This window comes from Hevea brasiliensis, chromosome 3 (assembly GCF_030052815.1).
Source record: "Hevea brasiliensis isolate MT/VB/25A 57/8 chromosome 3, ASM3005281v1, whole genome shotgun sequence".
In the NCBI taxonomy this organism is placed as follows: domain Eukaryota; kingdom Viridiplantae; phylum Streptophyta; class Magnoliopsida; order Malpighiales; family Euphorbiaceae; genus Hevea; species Hevea brasiliensis.
The window spans coordinates 18,960,027-18,971,096 of NC_079495.1; the positions used below are offsets into that span (position 1 = coordinate 18,960,027).

General features: G+C 27.7%; 3 protein-coding genes across 3 annotated transcripts; all 3 read right to left on the minus strand.

Moving 5' to 3' along the window:
* Nucleotides 1–675: 675 nt before the first annotated feature.
* On the minus strand, nt 676–1,786 carry LOC110671318 (protein MIZU-KUSSEI 1). The gene has a single exon (XM_021833741.2). It carries the CDS (start codon nt 1,622–1,624, stop codon nt 812–814), a length of 813 nt encoding a protein of 270 aa, XP_021689433.2. The 5' UTR covers nt 1,625–1,786; the 3' UTR covers nt 676–811.
* Nucleotides 1,787–8,381: 6,595 nt separating this feature from the next.
* LOC110671311 (agamous-like MADS-box protein AGL18) lies at nt 8,382–9,575 on the minus strand. The gene is made up of 4 exons (XM_058143461.1): nt 9,464–9,575; nt 9,238–9,279; nt 9,020–9,120; nt 8,382–8,679 (listed from the first exon to the last, which is right to left on the minus strand). Exons 1-4 carry the CDS (start codon nt 9,557–9,559, stop codon nt 8,592–8,594), a joined length of 327 nt encoding a protein of 108 aa, XP_057999444.1. The 5' UTR covers nt 9,560–9,575; the 3' UTR covers nt 8,382–8,591.
* Nucleotides 9,576–9,610: 35 nt separating this feature from the next.
* On the minus strand, nt 9,611–10,308 carry LOC131178499 (agamous-like MADS-box protein AGL15). The gene is made up of 3 exons (XM_058143460.1): nt 10,082–10,308; nt 9,795–9,876; nt 9,611–9,710 (listed from the first exon to the last, which is right to left on the minus strand). The coding sequence occupies exons 1-3, from the start codon at nt 10,282–10,284 to the stop codon at nt 9,633–9,635; spliced, it is 363 nt and encodes a 120-aa protein (XP_057999443.1). The 5' UTR covers nt 10,285–10,308; the 3' UTR covers nt 9,611–9,632.
* Between the last annotated feature and the right edge of the window lie 762 nt (nt 10,309–11,070).

The following is an 11,070-nucleotide window of genomic DNA, read 5'->3' on the forward strand; positions in this document are numbered from 1 at the left end:
CATCATTTTCTCTTTTTATTATAATAAAATAATACCAATATTTAATTAAAAATTAAATTCAATAAACCATAAAAAAATTAAAATAATAAAATAATATTTTTTAAACTATTTTCTCAACGTGTAATTTTCTTTTTAGAAAAAATTTTTTAATCTTGAAATTCAATGCCAAATGAAAACACATTATGAAAGGTTGAAATTCCATTAGAATTAAAAACTTATTTATATTAATATTTTTAAAAAAGAAAATAATTAAAATTTATATTATATTAAATTTTATATATTATGAAAAAGACATTCAATCAAACATGTTAATTGTTAACCATTAATTTAGCCAATGACGTACCTCGAAGTTTTTCTTTTCTTTTGCTTGTATTTTCTTCTTTTCTTTTTCCATTATTACATGAGGTGACTATAAAATCTAACAAGCAAAACAGAGGATGGGCATGTAATAGAAGCATAAAGATGCTAAGTAGGGATAGTCTAATTTATATTCATTTATCTCGAAAATATAAGAAGTAGAGAGATATTGAGATCAAATTTTTTTATCTATTTATTTTAAAATTATTTATTTTTATAATTAAAAAAAATATTATATCTATTTGTGCGACTCATCAGTTATATATTATTCTACCTATTGTACTCCATTTAATAAAAGATATACAAAAATTAGAAAGAAAATTATAAATACATCAAACATGTCACTAATTTAATTAAACAAACATCTCCACCTTACATTAATTACCTAAAAGATAAATCCCAACAACAAAGTCTTTCTTCTTATAGTGTGTATTTTTTTTTTTCGTCTCCTTTTTCATATTCTTAGAAGAAATATACTGAGTTCAGGCCCTCCATTTCCGTCTGGGTTCATCATGTAAAATGCCTCCGAGTCACGGCTACCTACAACTCGCTCAAACTTTGCTCTCATATACAGCAATTCACCCTCTGAACCGCCACTCTTCCGGCCATCTTCCATCATCGGAATAACCCCAGCTCCAACGGAAACGCTCTGAACGGTGCTTAGCACGTGCCAATCAAGGCCTGTGCACGTGCGCGACGTTGCATATCCACACTTCCTCCCATTACAGTACATAGTCCACGTTGGCTCGTTAAATAGCTTCCCTGACCTGGTACCTCCACCCGGAACCGGAACCTGTACCTTGTCGCACTCCAGCGCGATCCGAACCAGACCTGACGACATCTCTTTCACTAACATGGACGTTGACATGGCTAGTTCTAGTAACAACACCGGTTCAGACTTGGGATCGTCCTGGACTGCGAAGCTGACATGTCCACGGCGGTGACCGAAAAGTGTACCAGTGACTTTCCGGCCAAGAGATGGTGTGATTGAGAGGTGAGTGGGGAGGGAAAGCCATTTACAGTTAGGGATAATTATATTGGGAAAAGAAACCATCTTGAAGATAGAACGAAGCAGGGAAGAGAATCTTGAATGGATTTTGTTGAGTCGCTGTACCGGTGAGTCTCTGCGAATGAGAAGTTTATCGGAGATGTCTTCCTGTTCAGGTATGGGAGGTGTTGATCTCATGTGGTTTGAAGGGATGATCTTTCTTGTGCTTCTGCTACAGCTACTGTTTCTTTGAAGGGCGATGAGTTCTTGGCGTTTCATGCTTTAAAGGAAGAAAGAAAGAGAGAAAAACTCAGGACCTGGAAATGGAGATTTCTTGTTTCTTGATCAAGAAAGTGAGGTAGAGAGAGAGAGAGAGAGAGATTCAGAGGTTGAAGAGGCCGACAAGGTGTTGATGGTGTTTGATGGTGGCCAATATAAAGGGAGTCTATGGAGGCTTGTGGTGATGATGATCATTTGCTTAGACACTCTCATATGCATATGTTCCCTGCAAACCACACCATCATGATCCCTCCTGCTTCAAAACTTTCCTCATTGATCTCTACCGTCCGTTATAATCCAACGGTCAATAATTGGTTTCCATCTGACTGTGATATTGTTAAGAAGTGGAATTATCTGTTGTTGATAACTGCTCTCTCGTTATGATGATGATGATTTGTTTTTATGGTTGGCCCCGTCTCCCGTTTTGTAATAATTTTATATGACCTAATGTTGACCGTTGGATCAGAATCAGGAAGGGCTAAGAAGTAGTTGAAGCATGATGGGGACTTGTACATATATTATATATAAACAGTTGCAAACAAGATGCCCTTATCAGGTTCTCAATGGACAATCCGACGTAGCCACAGTGTTGAAGGAATAGAAGCTCTAGCTTAATTGCCAATTGCATCCCTTCGGGTAATTTAGGATTCTGCCATATGAGATAACACTCAATCAGATCTTCCATTTCTTCTAAATTGTACTCATGTAATAATTTTTTTAGTTATAATTTGAAATTATTCTACACTTCAAACAAGAGGTGGTAGTTAAACTGTTGATGAGGTGGTGGATGGAAATTTTTACCGCAAACAAGAGGTTAAAATGGGAGACCAAATTTGTTTTCATGTACACTCTGATGATTAAATCAGTATTATAATTCAATTTGGCAAGATTAATGATAAATAAAAGAGTAAAATATATATTTCTTCTTCATTTATTTATATATGGGTAAATTATAATTTAGTTTTTAAAATTTAACAAAATTTATAATTTAATTAGTTCTTATATTTTTAAAACTAAGCAATTTAATCCATGAGATTTGAAAATACAGGGACTAAATTATAGGTTTTATCAAACCTCAGAAACTAAATTGTACACAAGACAAACATATGAATTTAGAAAAGAAAAATCTCTCATGTATTAAATATATGTATCTCATATATTTGCTTGAATCATATTGGACTAGATATTAAATATATAGAATTGTCTAAAAATTTCGTGCTCCAAAAAACTTTATAGTTAAATATTATGTTGTACACTGTGAAAGCATGTAAATTGCAAAGAAATTAAACACACAAAACACCAATATTTACGTGGTTCACCTTTTTTACATAAAACTACATGCACGGGTATGTCATCTTCCACTAATAATAATAATAAATCATCTATTACAAACTCAAATTTATACTACTCATAATCCCAATTACACCCAAGAGAACACTTACATTAAACTAATCATAGTAAATATATTAGTTAGTTTTCTTAATTTTCTTTATATATAACTCAATATATTTACTACTATAATTACTATACCATAAAATGTGTCTTCAACTATATGGGCAAGAGACCTCTCATTAATGGACAAGAATTCCGTCTTCTTAAATTCTATGTCCTTTCTTTACCTTAAATCGAAACTCCATGCGACTACAATAGGCAAGAGCTTTTCATCAATGGACAAAGTTAAATCCTTAATAATTGGCAAAATCACTCTCTGTAATACGCAAAAGCCCCTCTCCATAGGTAAAGTCGAACAACCTTCTCACCATTCTCCTATTTATAGTGTTAATTCCTTTAACATATTAATATTCCTTATTTTTTATTTTCCAGTGAAGGAAAAATTATTATTTTTAATTAATCTTTTGTAAAAATATTATCATAATTAACCTAATAATAATGTATGATGTATATTTTGTATTCAAATAAATAAAGTAGGTATATTTACATTATTATTAATTACTGTAGCATCAATTTTGTAGCCTATCTTCATGTAGACATTGGTTGCAGTTTTAAGCTTGCTTATTGCCTTTCATAATATTTTAATGTAATATTTTCTTTTTCAATATACTTTGGATGAGCTCCTGTATCAAAAATAGTAATAGTTTTCAAATAAAAATGTTAAAAAATATTAGAATAATTTTGTTAAATATTTTTGTGAAGTAAATTGTTTTAGTATCTTCTTGTAATCTTTCTAGGTTGGATATTTGTAACTTTAAAACTTATCTATTTTACTTTATAAAAAATAGGATGATTGAGGGATCAACTTAATTCATATTTAATGTGATCAATGGGATAATAAGATCATTTCATGCATAAAAATTTATTTATTTTACTAAAATGTTCTTTAAATTATTTTCATAGGAATAACAATATTCATTTGAAATTTTTTATGCTGCATTTATTGTAGCTATAAATTTCATTATAAAGGGAGAACTCTCTCAATCTCTCTCTCTAGAGAGAATTATCACAAAGCCCTTTTTCATGCCCCAGTTCCTGTTCTCTCCATGAATAGGAAAGGACCCATTTTATCTTTTGTTGGAAAGAGTAATAAGATGCATCACTCATTCTTATTAATGACTGCAACTCCCAATAGCAAAGACCCTTTTTTTTTTTTAATCATACAATTTTTTTTTATATTTATTTAATTAAGTTTTTACATTTAGAAAAAAATATATTTATATAAATTAAAAAATAATTTAATTTAAAAATAAAAATTAATTAATAATATTTTTTATTTAAATGTTTCAATTAATATTAAAAAATATAATATATATTACTTTCTTATATTTGAAATGAACAATCTAAACTTAAATTGATTAAATACTCAATTAATGTACATATAATAATAAATAATTAATTAATGTTGTTTTTTCAAATGAATTCAATTGACTTAATTTAAAAAAAAAAGATTTCTTTTGATATAAAGATTATATTTTTACTCAATTGACTTAATTAAAAGTTCAATTGACTAAAATATATAATTAATGTGACATGTTACATATTTAAATTGATTTAATTGATTCAAATATATATGAGCAATGTGAAATTGACTAAAATATATATTTAATTGAATAATTTAAATGATATAATCAATTGATTCAATTGACTTAATTGAAGGCTCAATTAATGAAAGCATATGATATGATAAATATTACATATCACATATTCAAATTAATTCAATTGACTTAAATATATATTCAATTGAATTAATTAAATGACTGAAATGATTCAATTTACTTAATTAAAAGTTCAGTTGACTAAAATATATGATCAATATGATATGTCACATACTCAAACTAATTCAATTGACTCAAATATATATTTAATCAAATCATTTAAATGGTAATTATCACAATTAACTCAAAATATATAGGATCAATATGATAATGCACATAATCAATTAATTAATTAAATGCTTAATTGATTAAAATATGGTCAATTTGACTTGTTATATATTCAAATTGATTCAATCAACTCAATTTTATTTAATCAATGTAATATTATACATAATCAATTGATTGAATCTACACAACTACTCAACTAAAGGCTATATAATCAATGTAGTTTCTCTCTCTATATATATTAAAATAATTATAAATTTATGTTTTACAAAATCATGTTATCTATAGAATAAGACTCCAATGTTTTATAAGGCATATGACTTTATATCATATCCTTAATTTTTATACATATGTAACTACTTTTTTTTAGAGAAGAAATTTTTTCCCTTATCTTGAAAATAAAAACATAATTTATTATTCATTTAAAAGAAGAGAATCAATAAATATAATTAAAGGAAAATTATAAGAGAAAAGAGCATAAAATGAAGAGACACCTGAAATCTAAAAACATGAAGGGTAACTAAGGTATTTCACATTATTAAAAACCTATTAATACACATTAAATACAAATCAATCTGATCTCTCAATCATTTTCTTTTAAAAAATTGATCCATTTTCAAAGCAGAAATTTGATAAAAAAAAATTGATGTTGCTCAGTCAAAAAATAATAATAATAAAAAATAAAAAATTTGGACGGTTCCAAACTTTGCATGGTCTCAGAATTCAATTCCCAATTTCCTTGTGGCTAATTTCATTGGTGGCCTACCATTGGGGGTCAAGGATTGGTGACAACTTTGTACCAGGTGGCAATACTAACGCCACTAGCAGACATTTTCCTTTCGGTTTCAGAAGCATGCTCAATATGTCATCTCCTTCAACAATTTAACATCACCATCGTCGATTGGACAATTGCCCTTCATTTCTTAATATAATATAATGTTTATGACAATATTTAAATCTTATTTATTTAGTTTTATTAAGTGTGACTTTGGATTATAAGCCACCAACTTAATTTAATTAAATAAATTGCTTAGATTAGTAATAATTAATTAGGTAGGTTTAATGATAACATACATAGGACCCACCTTTGATGTGTTCTTAATCACTATATAAAAGAAATTAGATAACTACTGACACTAGCTTTGGCGACCAAGTGTTCAACTTCTCAAATAAAAAAAAGCATACAGGAATAGACTTCACGTTGTGCCTAAAGATATCTGCAAAAATGTCAAGTGAACCATTAAAGTTTAATTCAGTAGAAGCGCAGTCATTTTTGTAAAATTTCAAATTTAAACATTTTGTTGAATAATTAGAGCATCGGGATCATTGCGAGGTATACAATCTATAAGTGTTTCACGCTTTAAGTATTTAGTCTTAGATATAAAAAGGTGAATAAATATCCTATATTAATTTAAAATGAATTAGATTTTTGAGATAAATTAGGCTCTATTATTTTTTCAAAGACAAACAATGAAAGAAGTTTCTAAACTTTTTATTGAAGAAACATGGAAAGATCCGTTCAAAAGAGCATTGGAATATAGCATGCAAGTATAAAATTCTATTGGTGGAAGGCTATATGACTGCAAATCAATCAAGGCTAAATGTCTCTCCAAGCACTCCTTCCATTGCCTAATAGTTACTACTAGCATGAAAAGAAACTCATCTTTTACTCCAAGCACTCCTTCCATTGCCTAATAGTTACTACCAGCAATAAAAGAGACTCATCTTTTAGTTGCAAATTATGGGTTTAAGAGAAGAACAGATGCCGCCTTCTATCAACTTCTTTAATTCACCTTTAATCTCTACCATTGCTCTCAAGTGTAATTCTCTACTCTTTAGAAGAAGAAAGAGATAATGGGAAAGGAAAAGGGCAGTGATGTGAAAGTGAGAAGGGAAAGAGGGGCAAAATTGCAAAATAATACTTTATTTAATTTAATAATAACATCTTAATATTCAATTATTCCACATCAGCATCATTTCTGTCGGTTCACTCACTTTTACATGTGTGCACTTAAAGTTCTAAATACACCCAAACATATAATCATTGTAAGACATATTCAAAATTATGATTTATTAAATTTCTATTGGTTTAATGTATATATATTTGAGTGCATACAAGAATTTTTCATACTTATAAGAACTATTGATTGTGTCAATTTGTATTCAATTATTATGAAAAATAACAGTTTTAAGTGTTTTAATATGTTAAAAAAGTTTAGGATGTAATTAGCAAGTTAATCCCAAATAAATTAAGGTCCAGATATAATTTGGCTGGGTGTCTATTGGCTTTTGGATGAAATGATCTCTCCCACCCATAAAATTTTACATGTAGTTTAATATAAATATATGCCATTGATGTCAGTTCAAAAATGAAATGGGAATAGGAGTTAATAGAACTTTATATATAAAAAATTAAATTACTAGCATGTATAATAGAATATCAGTTAATAGAATATCAGTTCAACTATGACGATGAAATTATGCTAAGTGAAAATTTATTTGTAAAATATAATTTATTTAATTTTATTAAATTTTTTCATTTTTTATTAATTAGTTATTTAATTATTTTGAATTATAATTAATTTATTAATTTCTCAATTATGTATATGTAAATTAGAAATTATCTAATAGTTATCTCTTAATACTATAATGAATAATCATTATGATAAGGTAAGTTACAATATATTAACATATATTAATTACATATATTTATATTTATATTATATATAAATATGTTTTATTTATTTTTATTCTAAAATTTTTATTATAAAGTTAGACAAATAAAAAGTAATAAAAATAAAATATGAAATAATTAATGAAAAATAAAAAATTATATTATTTTTATATATTAAAATTAAAAAATATATAATAAAATTATTAATAACCACAATGCATACAGCAATTCTCTAGTTTGTTATATGATGATGAATAACTAAATTTAATTAATTATTGAAAATATATATTATAATAATATTATATTATATATGAAAAATTAATAAAAAATTATAAAAAATAAATTAATCACAAATAATCAATATAAACAACATATAATAAAAAAAAATAGTAAAATCTAAATACACATTCATAAGCCTCAAAGCCCTCTCTGATCCTTGTCTTTACTGATCTGTCTCATTCCCTTTCTGTTTAACCAGAAGTGTCTATTTTGTTGTCGCCAAATTTCAGTGAATAAGCAACCTGCTCATTACATTTAAAGCTAAGATATCCTGTTCTAATTGATCCCACATCAGAGTTATTATGGCCATCGGTGGAAGAAATTAAAATGCTTTGATGTCAGATTTTCATGGCAAGCATTTTTCTTTTCACTTGATTTTTGGTCATGAATTGAATGATATCGTGGCTTTTTTTTTTTATCATGCTAAAGGTAAATAAAATTAATTATTAAATATTAAACGCTAAGAAAATTGTAAATAAAATACCCATCCTTTATTCTATTTAAAAACATGAACTAGAAAAGGTTATCTCAGCACAGAAAATTTAGAGTACAATTGTTGTATTACAACGATTTTATTGTAATATCTAATCATGATGGAGTTCATAGGAATCTCATCTTTATTAAAAATTATTCGTTGTACATACAACGATTGCATAGAATGATTTCTTTTCATGGTGAATCACTCTGAACCCATTTGACTCCTTGAATCGTTGCACACGGATTCACTCTTACTTGCTTTCCTCTTCTTATTACCATCACAAGACAACCTATCAAAATATAAAAAAAAGTTCAAAAAAATAAAAATTAACTAGATATGAGATAATAAAATATAATTTATTTTATTTCACATAAAATTTAAAATGATAAAATTAAAAATTCAATTGAAAGTTAAATTGATGACTCGTATAATTTAATTTAATTTAACTGTTTGTCAATTTTAGTTTTTGACATGATAACTAAATAAACATAATTAATTTTTCTAAAAATTAATATTTTATTTGAATTAATATAAATTTTGTTTAATTAACTTTTCTAAAAATTAATATTTTATTTGAATTAATATAAATTTTAAACCAATATATATGAAGATGCATAAAAGGATCATACCCCAGTTGCAATGAAGTCACTGAAATATCACTATCACTTTCTTCTTCCTTCTCTCCACCATCATAGTTAGCTGTTTTGACAGTTCGTTGAAGCTCCTCCACCTATAATTGATTAATCAGTGCATAATATTCTATCAAATATGAAAATATTTTTACACTTTCAAATGTTTCATTAAATCAGGTTTATCTTTAATTGATTGATTGATTGATTAAAATTACCTGTTTCCGCAGCCTTTCATTCTCTTCAATGATCTTCTGCTTCTGATGAAAATCCAAAGATTTAATTCATCAACAGGATCTCAAATTTTCGTATAAATAAATTGTATAATTCAACAGGATCTTCAATTTTAGCTAATGTTGCTAGATTTTTGACATGATCATTTTCTAATTTAGTATAAGACTGATTATTAATGATAGTGATTAAATGTTTATATTAAAACTGTACCTTCTTGTCCTCAACAGAGTGTAATCCGTTACTTAATTGACGTTCTAGGTGTCGAAGGTCGTTGAAGCTCAGGCCATGTAGTTGTTGACCCATCATTTGCCTGTAAATAACTTTAGATTATTAGAAACTGACGATTAATTGCATCAAATTCAGACCAATTCATCATCACTTACAAGCATGACAACCGTAGTTGTGAGACTTCATCTTTCAGTGTCCTCAATTCTGCTGCCCTTTGTGCCTTCTGTTTCTGAAATGATTCTCACAAAACAATCATTATGTTAATCAGGGACTCTCAAATGATTCAAAATATGTGTTTTTGTTGTGAACATACCTCTATTTCATGTTCATCATGAGAAAGTTCAAGCCATTCTAAATCCAAGCCTTGGCAGTATCTTGTGAGAGTGTTCTCCATGCTTCCAAAATAAACAAACAATTGGTGTTAATAAAACGAACCACGGTCTACCAGAGACTGTTCAAACATTTATTCTACAATATATATATATATATATATATATATATATATATATATATATATATATATAACTGATTTTAGAATAAAAATAATAACATCTTTAACGAAAGAGAGAGAGGAAAATAGATAGATAGATAGATAGTTACCTGGCACTAGAGAATTGGAATAACTTCCCTGTATTAGAGAAGACTATGACAGCAACTTCAGCATCACAGAGTACAGACAATTCCTTAGCCTTCTTGAGCAACCCATTACGTCGCTTGCAGAATGTAACTTGTCTGCTGTTCACATTCTCAATCCTCTTGATCTCTATTTTTCCTCTACCCATTGTTTTCCTCTCTTCTGTCATCTAATTAAAGGGTATTTGGCTAGCAAGAAGAGACTGTAATGAGGAAAGGAATACACCTATATATATAAATGTTCAGAAGCAAGAGGAAGAAATATAATTAATTAATTACTTAATTATACAGTCACTGTATATAACTGTATGCTGAATTGATAAGGATTCTGTGGGTCTGATGAAGGAAAGGAAGGATGACCAGAATTAGTATAGGCCATGAAAAGGTGACAGATTGGATACTATTTCTAGCATTTTATCCAAATTAGGGTTCTTCTAATTGCTTAGGCAGTAGGTATATATTTGCCTCTTTTGGAACTTTTGCCATTTAACGCATGGGTGCTTAATTACATGCATGCACCAAGAAAACCTTCTATGGTACAAATAATAGAGTGCATGCATGTTTCATAGAGTATAAGATTATACATTCATATCTCAATATCTTTTTTCCCTATTAAAAATTTTTAAAAAATAAAAGATTGGATTTGAGTGGATATTATTATCTTCTCTGTGAATATAGAAATATGAATTATTGAATTTAATTGGGAAAATGGCCAAAAATTTCCAAACTATATATATATATATATATATATATATATATATATATATATATATATATATATATTGCTTCTGAGCATGCAAAGATGAATTACTGAATTTAATTGGAAAAATAGTAAAAAATTTCCAAACTTTATTTATTTTTATAACTATAGCATGAACTTTATTTTTTAAATAATTGCACCCTGAATTATTAACAACAATGCGATTATACCCTTTCGTTAATCACACCACTAGAAA